The 17,576-nt window shown below is 34.8% G+C and overlaps 1 protein-coding gene across 1 annotated transcript in view; it reads left to right on the top strand.

The window, feature by feature from the left end:
- The window catches only part of PTPRD (protein tyrosine phosphatase receptor type D), a 533,426-nt gene that overhangs the window by 310,340 nt on the left and 205,510 nt on the right, over positions 1-17,576 (top strand). Inside the window, exons 5-7 of the mRNA XM_039252611.1 lie at positions 15,317-15,505; positions 16,750-16,758; positions 17,484-17,501. Of these exons, the coding sequence (XP_039108542.1) occupies positions 15,317-15,505; positions 16,750-16,758; positions 17,484-17,501 (216 nt within the window). The remainder of the gene's footprint in view (positions 1-15,316; positions 15,506-16,749; positions 16,759-17,483; positions 17,502-17,576) is intronic.

Raw genomic sequence — 17,576 nt, 5'->3', positions numbered from 1 at the left:
TTTTCATGAAATAGGTCAGATCCCCCCTCAAACTGGATTATTAGGAAATTAAGGAACTACCAATTTATGCCATAAAGTATGAATATAATAATGAGAACCTGAAAAACTACTAAGAGATTAAAAGTAGGAATACATCTCATTCATTAAATTTAAAAGAAAAGACTTCTGGAAAATACCATGAGAACACTTAACTGTGACTGATCAGTTGTACTGTATGAACTTTGGTAACTGAATGAGGTAATGTCTTTATAGACTGTGTCATTGAAAACATTTAAACATGCAGACCATCTACCAAAAAGTGTGACTTTGACTATAGTTGATCTTCATAGCTATTTTCTTTTTTTTAATATAATTTATTGTCAAATTGACTTCCATACAACACTCAGTAGTCATCCCAACAAGTGCCCTCCTCAATGCCGATTACCCACTTCCCCCTTGCATAGCTACTTTCTGAAAATTAGTGATAAAATCTATTACAGTTGACTCTGTTCTAGGATCTAGTATACATTTTATCAGAATAGCCTAGTTCCTCTCAGAATTATCACATGTTCACATGTTCTATAATTTATAAATAATTTTAATGAGAATTTTCCCATTTAATATCTACCTTTTGAAGACTAACCTAAGAGCAAACAGTTCTTCACATTAACACAGTGGGAGTCGTGGAGTAGCCTGCACCCTTGATGAACTCTGCCATGGGTTGAGCAGAATAACTAAAAAATAAGTGATCAGAAATGTGTCACCATATGTCTGAACAAACAATAGGCTCCTTGACAGGGTTGTATAAGATAAATATCATCCTCCCTGCCAGGAAATTGAATCAAAATATGAAGAAAGAAATTATGTCTAGGAATGAAAGAGGAGAAAGGTTGAGCCAACTTAGCCTTACACCTTCTGCAGTTTTTTTTTTTTTTTTGCATACAACTGAAAAGATAAATATTCAAAACTATATTATAGCTGGAATATTCTCAAATCTCTATGTTGTTGTTGTTGTTAAAATCTCTATCATATTAAAACACACCAGGAAAACTGACATCTCAGGAAAGTTTTGTTTTGTTTCCTAAAAACATCGTAAGTAACCATGTTTCAGGAAAGTAGCTTAGGCTTTGCAAGGAGGACATATAGCTAAGTGTCACCTGAAAATTACCAGGGAAGAGGGAAGGGAAGGAGGGACATGGTGAAGGGGATAAGGGGATGAGGCTGGAGAGATTAACTTGATTGTTTAACTTAGCTGTGTTAGCCAAGAAACTGATCTGTCATGATTCAAACAACTGAGTTCATATGATGTACCCACTAGCTTTTCAGTCAATGGAAGTCTATGGGCTTTCATGTCCAATTTGTCAGCACTGGGGAAAAGATGGTGGTGATGGCATAGGGGCTGAGAGGGGGATATGATAGCCATTAGAGAAAACTAAATTGAAAGTGTCTTTTTCCCACTGGGTAAGCATTCTTGATTATAATTTATGTTCTTCTGAGTTAATTCCTCAGAAACTATAGAATGTGCCCATTTGATTATAATTGGCCCATGAAACCTGTCATGTATATTTTACAAAGCTGTATGGCAAATTATGTTATCTTTATAACAATAAACACTTAAATAGCTTTAGTTATTTTAGGGATCAGTGACTGAAATACAAGTTCTTACTTCCTTTAGTGAATGCAGACTATTTACTCAACAGCCTCGTAGCCATCATCATTGAGCAATTGAAGCAGCATTAATCTTGCAGTAAACATAAAAACCATCCACTTGTGCTGTGGAAAGAACAGAGGTATATGTGGGCTTTCTATGCCAGTGAATTCAAGGCTGAGATGACTTTTTCACTTGCTAAGTTACTGTCACTTTATTAACATTTAGAGATTGTATGTTTTCTAAATGTGTAACAATATGTCCGCCTATTGTAACTAAATGCAAATGAACAACTCTGGGTTGTTTTCAGGATGTTAAGGAAAAGGTTTATTGTATCACTACTGAATATCTTATCATTGGAAACTTGAATCTATTTAATTGGCATGTAGCATATTAAAATGTAACAGCCGTGACTTATCTTTAAGGAGATTCAAAATGGCATGTCTTCATAGGAGTATAACTCAGATTATGTTCTCTCTTATCAGGAGGCCACTCACTGTGATACTTTGATGTTTAGTGAATTTCTTCTTTGTCTAGAGAGAAAAATACCCTGACATGCTCAGCTGTCTTCAGATTGAAGGAATTGGCTATTGGTGGGGAAAATTGATGCAAATCCATAAGTATCTCCACCATTTTAGACTGGAGCTCAGGAATTACTTGACACACCCACAGTGAGAATACTGAGCTCATTTGGTATAGGCAGAGCCAGTCTGTTCTGCCTTTAACCTGAGACAAAGAACAAAAGGGAGCAAACGGTATATTTACCAGCCCCATCTGCCAGTTCCTGAAAGTAAATGTGGATCAGTATTCATTTAGCAGATAATTTGTGCTTGGTGCTATTCTCTACCCTGGGACAGCTACCCTGGTGAGGAAAAGACAGATTCCAGCCTGCAGGGATACATGTCATCTATTACATAGGTGCCTTGAATATGTGACATTATTCCTTAATGTATAACGTTCCTAGTAATGTATTATTGAATCCATCACATATTTGTAGAAAAACATTCCTGATAATACTCCCTGATTCCCCACCTTCAAAATACCACTGAGACATGTAAAATGGACCTTCCAGTTATTCTTTTTTTAAATTTTTTAACGTTTTATTTATTTCTGAAAGAGAGAGAGAGAGAGAAGGGGAGGATCAGAGAGAGAGAGACACAGAATCTGAATCAGGCTCTGGGCTCTGAGCTAGCTGTTAGCACAGAGCCCAACATGGGGCTCGAACCCATGAAGTGTGAGATCATGACCTAGGCCAAAGTCAGACGCTTAACCAACTGAGCCACTCAGGTGCCCCCCAGTTATTCTCAATTCTCACAATATCTACACATACCAAGTCACTACAATACACACTTTAAATATCTTACAATTTTATTTCCCAATTATATGACAAATAGACTCATCAATTATGTATTGTCAATAAAGCTGGAGAAAACATCTCAACTCTATTTTCCTATCTGCCCCATCACTTACTAAGTATAAGTTTACCCTTATGTCACCTAATTGGCCTTCCTACAATCTTTCTTCTTTTTCCCTGTTCAATGCATTTCCACATTGTAGTTATAAGGAAATTTTTCAAATAGAAATTGGATATGCAACTTACCCTTCTACAACACAAGTCCATAGGCACTTAAGTCCCCACACACTTACCTCTATCACTAAAACTTTCCTTTTCCTTCTACTTGTTTTTAGGAAAAAGACCACAATCCTTCATGTAATTACTTCAGGCTTTACCTAAAACCCTTTTTGTCATTTGCTGAGCTTAGCCTACTATTGAAGAAAAGCCTTTAAAATTTTATATGTGGAGGTTTGATCTTCTGACAGCAAAGGATATGGGTATTATTCATGTAATTTTTGGTGATGATCTTTGGTAGGATTTCTATATGTTATTTCTAAGTGTCTGACTTCCTGTTTAGTAGCATATTGATATTAATATATCAAAAGGTACTGAATAAATTTCTATCATATGTTTACATTTAAATGTGGTATTGTTTTGCTTAGTAAGTTTATATAAAGAAGGAAGAATACTAAAAAAAATTTTAAAGGTATAAATTTATTTGGGTATGTATTCTATACATCAATGTTTGTGATTCCAAAGACTTAAGAAAAAGTCTCATAAGCTGACAAATATAAACCAGTCCTATTTGGTAATTCTTTGGTGTTAAATTGAAGCTCACTTCTGGCATATAAACAGAAAATTGTTTGCATTTAGAGGAAATTATCCTCCATAGAAATATCATACATTCTTAAAACACAAGTTACCCTTAAAGGTTTCTTTGTGTGGTCATGTAGTTTTCATTCTTTGCAGTGAAACATTTTATATATGGTATTTGATTTAAGAGTTTATCTTTTTATTTTCCAAGATATCCACTGAAGAAAACTGCCTTTACCTGTTTTCAGAGTCTAACTTCTTCCTTCAAATAGAACAAATACTTTACCACAGTTTGTCTTTAAAACTACGAGCAATACTACTTAGGACTAAAATAGTGAAATGTTCTCTTCCAAAAAACATAGACATAGCTGAATCATTTTATTTCTGTGCTTGATGCCATTGCCCACTTTCCCAAATGATTAAAGACCTTGGAATGGCAAGCATTGTTCTTTACTGTGTTGTAGATCAATGGGGAGAACTATAAAGAGCTTAGGGGAGGTAAATTTCTCTGAAAACATTTCAAAAGTGTGGCTTGAGAAACAACACGTGGATATTTGATACTCCTGGATGTTAAGTCAATGCTCTTTTGGATGAAAGTAAGCAGAGTTCACCTTCTTAAACTATCTTAGACTTTCTTATATGATTTCAGAGAAAGTTAATAAAGGGTCTATTTACTTCATGTTTTTACTTCTCTAAAGAAAAATAATAAATCTGCTTTTTTTTAGAATATTGATATATCTGCATTTTCTTGTCATAAACTTGCCTTGCTCTGAAATTATCACTCAAAGGTCCCACCTCCAAATACCATCACAATGGGTGTTTGGATTAAAAATGAATTTGGTGGGGATGGCAGGCGCAGGGGATACAAACATTTAGTCTATAACAAATATCATGGAAGTGATACTATGTTTTTTTCAACACCTGATTGTGATCTGTTTCATTATCTCTGTCAACTCTGTTATCTTAAGGTTGTTTTTAAGTCTTTGCAACTGTAAAGTTACTGTTTTCCTTTCTATTCAATAAATGCCAGGGCGGAGTTACCTGGGGACTCTGTAAATACATAATCCCTCCTGAAATTTTTCTACTGATTCATTTATATCAGTATGCATTCATGTCTTTTTATTATATTCAATATATTATAATTTGTATATATGTTTTATGTTCAAATTGTCCCACATTGGGCTAATGAGAGCCCCACCAAGCTGGCGTCTTTACTTTTTCAGCATGTCTTTGTCATTCTTCAAGCATTTGCCTACATAACAGATGTTTTAAGAATGTCTTGTACTTTTTTCTTCTCCCAGTACAGAATGGAATCAGTCATTTCTTCAAGGAGCTCTGCTTCCTTTTACTAGATAGTCATATTTAGAGGGTCGTATGTAAGCTTTGGATGCTATGTGTGGCCATTGCTATGAGGTATTGCTGCTTGTATCCTCTCTGGACTCACACAGATACAGATGTGTTTAGCAAGTGTATATAAGGAGTGAATGTATGCGTGCATGCACTTATTTACAATTATACTCATTTCTATGTCAGTGTGCATGTTTTTAAAACCATGAATTCACACCAATGCCTTCAATGTGAATCCACACACAGCTTATTCTTGTTTTCTTTTTTATACGATTGAGAGCTTAAAATTTTTATTTACAGTTACATTCACCACAATACAGTGGAGCAGCCAGAATTAATGCTTTTCTTGGCATTATTTGATTTGAACTCATTAGAATTTTTTTACTTTTACAAAGCTGGCAAATGATGGAGGCAGGAGCCAAACCCAGTTCTCTTTCCATGCTTATTATTTCTGTCTTAGTGTCTCTCTGTCTAAAAACACAGGAATTAAAATATTGTACTTCAGCTTCATTGTGCATTTTTTGCCTTTCTTCTCTTAAAAAAACCTGAATAGTACGATTTATATAGAAATTTATGTAAAAATGTTATTTATCATTCAAAATATGTCAAAACCTTTGGATCATGACACCAGCTTACTAGTAAAAATAATAAAAGGCAGTGAGATTTGTGAAAGGAGATGGACATTGGATTTTGTTATTTTAATGATATTTGCACTCCAGGGAAGGGAAAAAAAGCATCACTCTGATTCCTAAATATTTGTTTAAACACCCAAGAATTAATAATGTTGTTAAGTAGGAGATAATACTTATTTCTGTATCTCCATGAATTCCTCTAATTTTGGATCATAAAGAGTGTGAGCATTTGCTAAAGCCAAACACAAATAACTAATAACTGACTTAAAGCCATGTGAAATTGCAGCTACCACATTTATACAAATAATATAATTTAACTGGGTTTGTGTTCTGTTATGTAGACTATTGCTTTGTGATTTGAAGGATAATGCATATATTACTTCTAAATAAGTTTGCTTTTTTCTCTGCCAAGAATGCCTTAAAACATCCTCAACATGTGAAGAATATTTCAGAAAATGGAGCTTTGCTCTGGAATGCTCTGTGGGTAGTTGGTTAGTATGCTGAATATTTAGTAGCTGCTAATGAAGCTCCTATCAGCTGATCAGTGTCCAATTTTCTATTCTTGCATGGCATCATTCTATGAGAAGTCTTTGGAGAATTTAGTGCCCAGTAACCGCCCTTAAGAGATACCTGAATCCACTATGAAATAAAAGCTTCTCTATTGATTTAATAGCCTTATTAAGACAAGCATACCATCTGTACATAATAACTTGCAAAGAGGATTTTGGACTAAATATTCATCATATCTTGTTCATAATTACTTTTGTGGGGCCAGATCTCATATTTATTAAATATTCCATTTGGGTTATCGTTTATTAACTGGCAGTTTTCTCCAGTTACATAATTTCTTTCTTAGAGTAGACTTTGACTTATAATTAGAAACTACTTTATTTATATATTTTTTCAATTTCATTCATATGAATATCATTTCAATAATGGCCCAGGAGTCCAACTTTACTAGAAAACGTTGATTTAGCTTTTATTTCTTTTCTTTTGACTTTTCTGTTTTCAGTCTCTTATTCAATACACTTGCAGGAAGATTGATTTTGAATAATACAGTCATGATGTCAAAACAGTACAAATTATACCCTGCTGCATCTGAAATGGTGAAAATAAAAGCTTTATTTACATTGTTGTTGTTGTTGTTTTTTAAGAAAAGAATAATAAATGTTTTTCTCCCTTTCAGGGACTGTATTCAGGAAAGAAATGGTTCTTGTTTGTAGCCTGATACTTTGGTTTATTCAGAAAGATAATGACTTGAAAACTCATTTGCTGGTCAACACAGTAGCAAATACTGTAACAGTACCTCCAGGGTACTAGCCACTGAGACCCTGATCTGTCTCCTCTCCCAGAGAGAGCTATTTGGGATGGTCATTATTGGCCCCTTCTTACAGAGGAGACCTCTGTGTGGCCTAAGTTAATAGAGTTGATATGTTGGGTCTACTGATGTCTAGTGTCCTGTCTTTTGGCATCTGCTCAGAACCAAAGTCCTACCATTTATAGCCCTTCTTACAAAATTAAATAGAAGTTACATAAGGGTTAAAGACATGGGCACAGTGCTGAATTTGAGCTCTCTAGATAAATTATTTGATATTTATCATCTTTTTCACACTCTTCCATTTCTCCTCAACATTTGACTGGCTAGTCTACATGGCAGATTTATGTCTCTACCTGTAAGAAACCCTAAACCAATGAGAAGCCAATTAACATACATCAAAAGATTTTTTAATGTAGAACTATTTTTAAAATTTATTATTACATTCTATAGAACTTTAGTCCTTTCTGCTTATTCTTTTAAATAAGCAACTATTCAAATAATTTTCATTGTGCCTTCCATTACAGGATGACTTCGATTAAGAGTTCTATCACTGTTTTTTTGGTGAATATCCAATGAACAGTCATTGGCATAGAGGAAGCATGATGAAATACAAATACACCAGATTTAGAGTTAAAATGTTTTCTTTTATTTTTGCTCTGTGTGTGATCTGGACCAAGTAGTATTTCTGAGTCTTTGTTTTGTGTCTACAGAAGATAGTAATTATGATACCACCTTTGCCTATATCAAGAAACCTTAATAAGGCTCAAATTGTTTCAATATGTTCTGTCATTCACAGCAAAGCTTTTCTGTCTCAAATATTTAGAGCTAAGTTTTAGTTCATTTTTGGAAACATCATATGATAATATGGAGTATTTTTATTTCTGCTGTTGATTAATCAAAGAATGTAAAATTTTGTTCAAAGGGAAAGATGAGGGATTTTATGAGCTTTGAAAAGATTACTTGATGCAGATACCGCTTTCTAAATTCACTCACTTATTGGGGTGCCTGGGTGGCTCAGCCGATTAAGCCTCTGACTTTGGCCCCAGTCATGATCTCACCATCTGTGGGTTTGAGCCTCGCACAGGGCTCTGGGCTGACAGCTCAGAGCCTGGAGCCTGCTTTGGATTCTGTGTCTTCCTCTTTCTCTGCTCCTGCCCTGCTCACACTCTGTCTCTCTCTCTCAAAAATAAAATAAACATAAATTAATAAATAAATTCACTTTGATGTTTAGATAACCCTTGTGTGTTTTTTTAATGATTTGCATAGAATATTTCCTATTTACAATTTACTGTTGCAGCGTTTTTTTGTCAAGACTTGGAGTCACATGCCTCTGTTCTGTTTAAATCTATCATGGGATCTTGGGATTGAGTAAGTGTAGATATGCTAATATTTTACAAAATCCCTGACACTAGTGCCAGGCAGTGTTAGCCACATTTATTCATTATCTCATTCAGTCCTCCCATCTATGAGCTGGGTACTATTTTCACTCCCAAAGAACCTAATTATTCTGCAGATTCAATTAAAACAATATAAAGGTTCTCTAGATGACTTCATACCCAGTGCCTGGCCCATATTTGGCACAACAGAGACATTTAATAAATATTTGTAGAATGAATTATGCCACCTATTAACTACTCAGATTCTTAAAGCTAATAGTTCAAAAACTCTTTTTATTTTAAAATAATGCAATTTTAATAAATATGAAAATACTTCGTTATATGACCGTCTGAACACCAAGAAAATTAAACTTTTCAAGAGCATTTTCACTTTTTCCTATGTATAAAAACATACTTTGTGTGGCAGAGATTAGTATACTGTTCTTTAACAGGTGAAATGCCTTTCAATATATTTAAAGGGTCTACCACTTTTATTAAGAAAATATTCTTTATATGACCCATCTAATATTATCTTTCCTTATGTTAATGAAATCTTTTCTTAATCCCTTCCTATTCCAAAACAAATACAAAACTTTAGAGCTTCTAAAAGATTAGATTGTGAACACCTAAAAATTTAAGATATGTAGCCATTGAGAAATCTTTGCTCCTGTCAGGAGACCTTGAGTGTTTGCCTCAACATACAACTGAGTGATTCACTTGGGTTTTATCAGTAGCTTGAACATCAATGATTTTATTTTTCTAAAGATGACATAACAGAGTATCAATACATATTCTGTGTATTCTTTTGAGTTTCATGGTGTTTACATGTAATTTTTATGTGATTACAGTTTACAGTGAAGTGTGTGTTTCCAGTGCAGTAACTGCACTAAATTATAAAAAGAACCAAGCATGACATGTACATCTCAACCAATGAAGATTGTTTGCTAATTAAATAAAATTTATGACTATAAAAATAGTCGTTAAAGACTATTTTTGTGAGTCTGGAAGTCTCATGCTACTTAAGACAGTATAAAAAATAAAAGTTATAAGAAAGCTGTATGTCTCTTAGAACCAAATTGTTGAGGCCAAGCATATAGCCACAAAACAAAGAATGATTAATTGTTTAAATGAATGGTGTTAAAAAAAAAACCCAGTAGGAATTAAAAGATGCCACATGAATGAGTGCTGAAATGTTTGCCAAGATTCCCTAAACAGGTGTATTTGCAAATGTTTCTTGTACACTGTCTTGGTTACAAAGGAAATAACACACAGCCCTGTCCTCCATGAGCTTATGAGTTCAAGCTTGCTCATTGACTTATTAAGGGGCTGATTGATAACACCAGTTGAGAGCTTTTGTATAAGAAGCCACTGTGAATTGTTTGGTACTCAGAAAAGTGATTCAGTAGGTTGAGTTCTCTAAGAAAAATAAATATTTACTCTTACTAAAGACTCTTATTTCACTTTATTACACTACCTTTCTCATCAAAACCTCTGCATTGTCCGTAACATTTAAATAATTGGGTATAGTTGCCAAATCTTTTTTTTTTTTTTTGCTTTTATTTTTTTTAATTTCTTTTACAAATAGTTTATTGTCAAGTTGGTTTCCATATAACACCCAGTGCTCATCCCCACAAGTACCCTCCTCTATGCCCATCTCCCCCCTCCCCCCCCCCACACCCCTGAGTCCTGTTTGTCCTCACATTCAAGAGTCTCTCACGGTTTGCCTTTCTCCCTCTCCCCCACCATTTCTCCCCTTCTTCTCCCCCATGGTCCTCAGTTAAGTTCCTCCTAATCCTCCTATATGTGCATATGATATTTGTCCTTCTCTTTCTGACTTATTTTGCTCAGCATAACACCCTCAAGGTCAACATGGATGGACCTTGAGGGTGTTATACTTGCCAAATCTTTTAATACTGCTTTTGTAAAAGCATACTGTTGATGTGATTGATGTAATAAGTTGGAAATGTAGCACCACACAAATAGTTTTTCAGTGAAAATCTCTTTAATCAATTGGGACCAGAGTCAAAACGCCTCTGTGTTTGAATTCATTCAAAGTCCCAGCAAAAATAGGCAAGGATAACTGCTTGGGCTACCTTAGAAAGAGGCTATGGCTTTAGCAGGCAATTTGGTTTTGTGGTTTCCCATCAAATAAGAGAGGTTCAGTGTTTGCAGAATTGGAGTACAACTTAAAATATCATTAAAATTATTTATGGATGAACAATGAAAGTAGTTTAACTGAGCAAATTATGCAAAAACTTGTATTTGATCAATCACAGATATCTATGACATGACTATGTCATGTCAGACTATTTCCCTATACATTCCTTTCAAGACTTGGGTAGGTCAGGGGTTATTAACACAAGTTCTGGAGAAATGGGAAGTTAACTCTGAACAATGCTGATGTTCATGTTTCCCTTCCCTTAATGGAACTGTAAGTTTCATATCAGCATATTTCATTAGGATATCAAACAGATTCAAAGAATGTGCTATATTTCCAGGTCTATTATAGCTGCCATTGCAAACAAAATATGTATGAGTTCTATGATTCACTAAGCACAAGTATGTAGTAATCTGCCCTTTAATGGCCTCTCAAAATGACAGACCAAATGGCTTTGTGAAGGTCAAGTCTGATTTAAATTGTTGATGAATTAGTAGCTAATTCTGCATGATTGAATATTAATATGGAACAGTGATAAGTAAGGCACTTTAAAGCTTAATGAGCACATTAATGAATAGGACAAAATGTTTTTCTTTTCACCTCATGTAGAAGTTTAAAGCTCCTAACATATTGACAATTTGTTAATTTTTGATAGCTGCTTTTTTCTATAAAAGTTTATTTGTTTAAGATATAAAAGATATTGATTTTTCCCCCAAGTTCCTGGTACCACACATTTGATGAGCTGTCAAAGTTGATGTTATCAAATGGCCAAGGCAGTTTTATATAAATTACTAATAAATGTAGAAGGTGAAAAAAAAGCAATTAATGTCTTCTAAACTACACCCACTGAGATAAGCATTCCAATTAGAAATTTCATTATTTCTACAGTTTGTTTTATGTTGAATACTGAGTTTTATTGCCAAATACCTGACAGTCAAATTGGAAACAAGCCACAACTATCAACATGTAAAAGTTCTGGCTATTTGAATCTGTTACATTGTGATGTTTCTCATGAAAAATTAATGAAGAAAGTGCATTCAAAGAGATTCCTGGCAAAGGGGGGGGGATGGATAGAATTTAATTACCCTTATTAAAAATAAGAAAGGAGCACTCTTTACATCCACTGTCCGATTAGTATGCAAGAAAGATTATCTTTGTTTTGCACTTGTGTATATGAAAAGGGGGCTCTGGAGTGTTCTTTATGAGCCAAGAAAGAAAAGAAAGGTCATGCAAATGTATTAGACTGCTTTTGGTAGGGCACAAGTCAATTTTGTCAGTTCTCCCTAAGGTGAGGATTTGATTTCTTATAAATGGTTATTAATTCTAGATTTCTTTAGTAAGAGTCTTTAGTAAGTGGCTCAACAATCTTAAGTGTTTGACACTTGCCACTTGGTACTAAATATTAGCATGGTTTTTCAGAGAGATGAACTTGTAGAAGAAAAGTAAATGACTAGTGGGTCAATGTTAATGCATACTAATGTAACTAGTATTTAAGTGCCTGGGGATAGATACAATGCCCTGAGAAATATAGAGATAGCTCAGGGATCTCAAGGTAAGTTTTTATTAACCTAAGTTGGGAGTTTCATATTTTTTTTATTTTTTTTAATGTTTTATTTATTTCTAGGAGAGAGAGAGAGAGAGAGAGAGAGACAGCGTGAGCAGAGGAGGGTCAGAGAGAGAGGGAGTCACAGACTGAAACAGGCTCCAGGCTCTGAGCTGGCAGTCAGCACAGAGCCCGACGCAGAGCTCGAACCCACGAACCGCGAGATCATGTCCTAAGCCAAAGTCGGACGCTTAACCGACTAAGCCACCCAGGCGCCCCAAAGTTGGGAGTTTTAAATATGGAAAAGAACAACAAAATCTAAGAGGTTTTTAAGAAACTCATTTCTAGGTAACTAAGCCAGTGTAGTTGACTTGGGAGCACTCGAGGTAAAATGCTTTGAAGCATTTTGGGTCAATAGCTGCCAAGTGAGATGTTTAATATGATGTGTGTAATACAATGGTTATTGATCTTTTTGCTTTTTTTTTTCAAGTAACATTAGAACAATTCTATAGATGGAAATGTATCATATTGACAAAACCTTTAAAGTCACAAAGAACAGCCTGATGAAATTCATGTGGAGTAGATTATCAAAATTAGTGTAATTTGCTAAATGCCCCATTCTATTTAGAATTTGTAATTTTCCCTTGGAGCTCTGAAAAATCATCTTGAAATTTCATTCTTAACTATTATTTCTGACTTTTGTCCTCCTCCAAAGCCTTCTGCTTGGCTAATGATGTGTGAGCATTCACATAAACAGGCTGTATTCCTGCTCCCTCAAAAGAATCATATCTTTCAACCTAAGTAAAATGTAGATCATGGTAGTGAATTATTTTTGTAATTTTTTCTTCTCCATCTGTAACTAGCTGCTGGGACAGGAAAATATTCTCTAGTGAATTTAGATGTCAAGTCCAACGTTCTTAGCAACGTGTGGTCTTTCATAAATCTCCCTGCAGAAGAGCCAGAGTCCACATCTCCCCTGTTCTATTAGTCCCCCTGTTTCTCTTACAACAATCTGGACTTGTTGAGAGAAACCTTCCCTTCATTGGGAACTTTATTCTTTAGTAATAGTCTGACATTTGTTAAAATCTCTCTGTAGTCCTGAACTATTTCTCTGATCAACTGTTGACCAGAAGTAGTTTTCTACTATATATAGTAGAAAACTTTTTTTCTTTCCTCTTCTTTCTTTCCTTCCTTCCTTCCTTTCTTCTTTCTTTCTCTCTCTCTCTCTCTTTCTTTCTTTCTTTCCTTCCTTCCTTCTTCCCTTCCCTCCCTCCCTTCCTCCCTTCCTCCCTTCCTTCCTCCCTTCCTTCCTCCCTCCCTCCCTCCCTCTCTTTCTTTCTTTCTTTCTTTCTTTCTTTCTTTCTTTCTTTCTTTCTTTCTCTTTTCTTTCTTTCCACTAGGTTATATTCTTATTTAAGCTTCAGAATCATTGGAGATTTTCTTAAAAGTCTGGCAATACAGACTAGTTTGGTGGCAAGGGATTTGGATATAAATGACACATGGAGGAACTCACAGTGTAGGGAGATAAACTCATAATAATACAAGAAAATGGAATTTAGGTACCTACTGCTACAGTAGTTCTGAGGAAGTGAATATTAAATATATTTGAGAGAGTTTTTATTCTAAAGAAGGTGATTTTGGCTTCATGACTTTCCAGAGACCCAGAGTATTTATTGGACATGATTTGTCTGGAGAATGGTAAGAGTTACAGTGTGAGCAGAAGAAACTTTGCTATGGATATCATCCATGAGAAGTTAAGAAAAATGGGGCCTGATTTAAAAGGATTTTGCTAGCTAGATTGAGGAGATTGAGTTTTTTCTGCAATGATAGAGGGGAGGCAGTAGAGAGCACATAGACTTGACTGACAACACAGCAGAAGCATCAAAATGGAGTCTTTTCCCTAGAAATTGTAACGCAGATTTCAGAAAGACTCATAGCATCATAGAGGAAATTGCAGGCAACATGCAAGGAGAAGTGAGATGCCTTATTCGATGATTTCTAATTTTTTCTTACTAGATTTTGTGCTTTTGAGTAATTTTGGAATTGATGGCTTATGAAAATTAACCAGAGGTCATGAGGGACAGTTGATTAAATTAATTCCAGACCCAATGAGAATTAAAACTGTTTTATAATGGTTTTCAAGCAAACTCCCAAGTTCTAATCACGTATAAATGAAATTCCTTCAAATTCAAAATTTCTTCAGTATAGAATATACCTTTCTAATGCTAGCTGGAAGAGCTGGTAATGTCAGTTATTAATGTGGATCATCATGCTTGGGGTATTTAAGAGGACTGTAATTTCTCAAGATCTAAGATCTGGGACAATATTGATATAGGATAGGGAGAAGTAAACTTTGGATGAGTTGAGGATTCAAAATTTATAAATTTCAACTCTTACTGATTGAAAATGGTATAGGTCTTTGGAATGGAGGAAAATATTCTCTTACTCTGAGGAATATACACTTTATACACTTTTGTGTTGCTTTTTTTTTTTTTTAGTTTCTTTTGTTCTTTGGTAAGGGAGACTTTCAGATAATTTTCAGATTAATTGAAACTCCCTACAAAGAAATTCCTTTAAAAAATTTCATCAAGTTGAAGCTGACCCTTATGAAAAATACAGAATTTTACTTAAAAATTACAAGAAAAACAGCAGATTAGAGATCAGGTAACTTAATCCAGTTAACCTGCTTATTCCCTGGATACTCTCCAAGACAGCTCTACTGGATCCCACTGTTTTCCCTCAACAGGAAGTTCCCTGTCTAAGCACTTTTACTTGTGATGTCTTCATCTTTCTGGCCAATTCCACTTGTTCTTAAAGGCCCATTTCAGAGTTTCTTTTGGTAGTCACTGACCTCCTCTGGCACACATTCTATAATTTCTGCTCCCTCTACGATCCCAGAGAACTAGATGTGTTTTTTTCATTATGTTCTTTATCACATGTGTCTGAGCTCTTTGTTAAGCTATTGGTCTCACATAGACTGTGCATTCTCCTGGCCAGGAACAATATCGTGACTGTATCCTAATCTAATAGTGCAATGCTGCCTGGTTTGTATTAGCTTCTCAACAAATGCCAAATAAGGTAAGGGGAAAGATTAATGGACACTAGCTCTTGAATCTTGGGCATCTGACTTGTTGACATAATGTTTGCATCACCTTTTGTCTTGCAGAGGATCAAATTCCCAGGGGCTTCCCTACTATTGACATGGGCCCACAGTTGAAGGTGGTTGAGCGTACACGCACCGCCACCATGCTTTGTGCAGCCAGTGGGAATCCGGATCCAGAAATAACTTGGTTTAAAGATTTCTTACCCGTCGACACAAGCAACAACAATGGCCGTATTAAGCAGTTACGATCAGGTAGGGTCTTGTTACTGTTTCAACTAACTCTTAGAGAATTTTTTTTAGCTTTCTCTCTCTTTATTTTTATTTTTATTTAATTTAATTTTAATTTTTAGGTATTGATTTTTCTCCCTCTTCTCTTTCTCTGTTATTTAATGTGTTGTCCATGTTTGTGATGTCATAGCCTGTTTCAGAGTCTGTCTTTCTCTCTGTGTGTTTTGCAGCTTCTGTTTAATCCACATTGCTCACTGCTGTGACTGTATTTTTGATGATTTTTTTAATTTACTGCTTTTCTGCAGTACTTGATGGATCCATTTTCTCCTCTTTCTTTCTTCTCTCTCTGTTTTCTTTTGAAACAAATTTATTTCAACATTGGACTTCATTCTGAACTTGCAAGGAGCTCCAATGGTTGTATCCATTAAAAACCAAAATACTCATATTAAACACTAAAATGATTCAATTTTATTAAAGTGTGTTTTCTCTGTCTTTTCTGCATTTGAACTCATCAAGGTACCAAAGTTTAGTTAAGTTTGGTCACATCTGCTTTCTTTTCACTAATACATAAATGACAGAAATGTTATCTCATAAGTAACCAGATGGATTTTTTCAAAAATCTTTTACTAAGTACCAATGCAAGGAGGGGATTTTTATTAATACTATTATTGTATTCTTTTGAGTGAGCATTTTCTACACATAAGCCACAGTAGTGTGCGCCCACACTAAAGAGTCTTGAACCCTCCAGTGACTGGATCTACAGAAGTCTGCTTTTGGTGTAGACTCCAACTTTTGCTGCTTCCTTCTCTCTTTCCCCTGGCTTCCCTTTTCTCCCTCTCCCACCCCTACCCCAAGTTCATCCCTTTGCTCTCTTTAGATTAAAAATAGAGATAATTCTAAATTTCTTAAGTTTTAGAGCCTGTCCCTAGGCAATTTCACTGGGACATGTAGTAATAAGCTGTTTACTTTGACGTTGGGAGTTATATTGATATAGAATTCTAAGTTGTTTAACTGCCTGTCTTCCCAGAATTCTCAGCTTTTGACCTGTCCTGTGATGTTAAAGCGTCTTGTTAACTGCCTCTTTTGCTTGTTGTCAGCAGAATTGTGTAGATTAGCATTCTGTTATTGTAAATAAAGAATTAATTATTCACATGTAACATAGATGATTTAGTATATAAAGCTTTAATTCTGAAAAATTTGTACCAAATTATAAGGAATATAATAATATTTTTATGCTGTCTTTCTTCTCTCCGTATTTAAATCTCCAGAATCTATTGGTAAGTGCTTAGTTCTGAAGCGCACTTCACCCCCACTAATTTCCATATCCAGAATATTATTATTATTATTACTATTATGATTTTATTAATAAAATGCATGGCATGCATTTTACTAACTGTCAGTGTAGACACCAGATCTCGGTAGTGGCGCGCACACGCACACATCCACAGAACCGTTATTGTAAAAACACTGTAGAAAAATAAAATAGTACACAAGTTATATTACACAAATGTAGCATAGTGAGTAGAATAAAATATTCAATCAACAGTGTTTGTTTCCAGTTAGTCCTTAGTATTTCCTATAAGAGTATATATATATGCATACCTATATATATACTTAAATAGATTAGACAGGATTTTTCCTAAACTATGTCTTTAAAAAGTATTGTTTAGTTTTTTTGTCTTTTTTTTTAAGAATATGAGGCATATAAGATATAATTCTAACTCTATATGACCCCAGACCTAAGAACTCAGTTGTTTCTCTGAGAAAAGCAATGCTGCCTATTGTGGACTTTGCCCTCTGTGGTATAATGCAACTTGCTTTTATAATCTAATAATACTATCTAATATATTCCTGTTTTACCAGTATAGTAATTCAAGTTTCTTTTAAGACCTTATTTAATTCTGTAAATCTAATTTAATTCTTCTCCCCAGCCCTAGCCTCCTCCTTCTCGTACTAATGCTTCTTCTTTCTAATCTTATTTGCATTCATATTATCCACCCAGGTGGTACACCAATAAGAGGTAAGAGTGCTGAACTAACGTTCACAGAATGATCTTGCTCATTCTTTCTGTCCTGTCATCACTCTCATCTTTGTC

Source organism: Hyaena hyaena, unplaced genomic scaffold (assembly GCF_003009895.1).
Source record: "Hyaena hyaena isolate Hyena2069 unplaced genomic scaffold, ASM300989v1 scaffold_422, whole genome shotgun sequence".
Lineage (NCBI taxonomy): Eukaryota > Metazoa > Chordata > Mammalia > Carnivora > Hyaenidae > Hyaena > Hyaena hyaena.
Note: the sequence above shows the minus strand (reverse complement) of the source record. Positions and strands in the feature narration are given on the sequence as shown.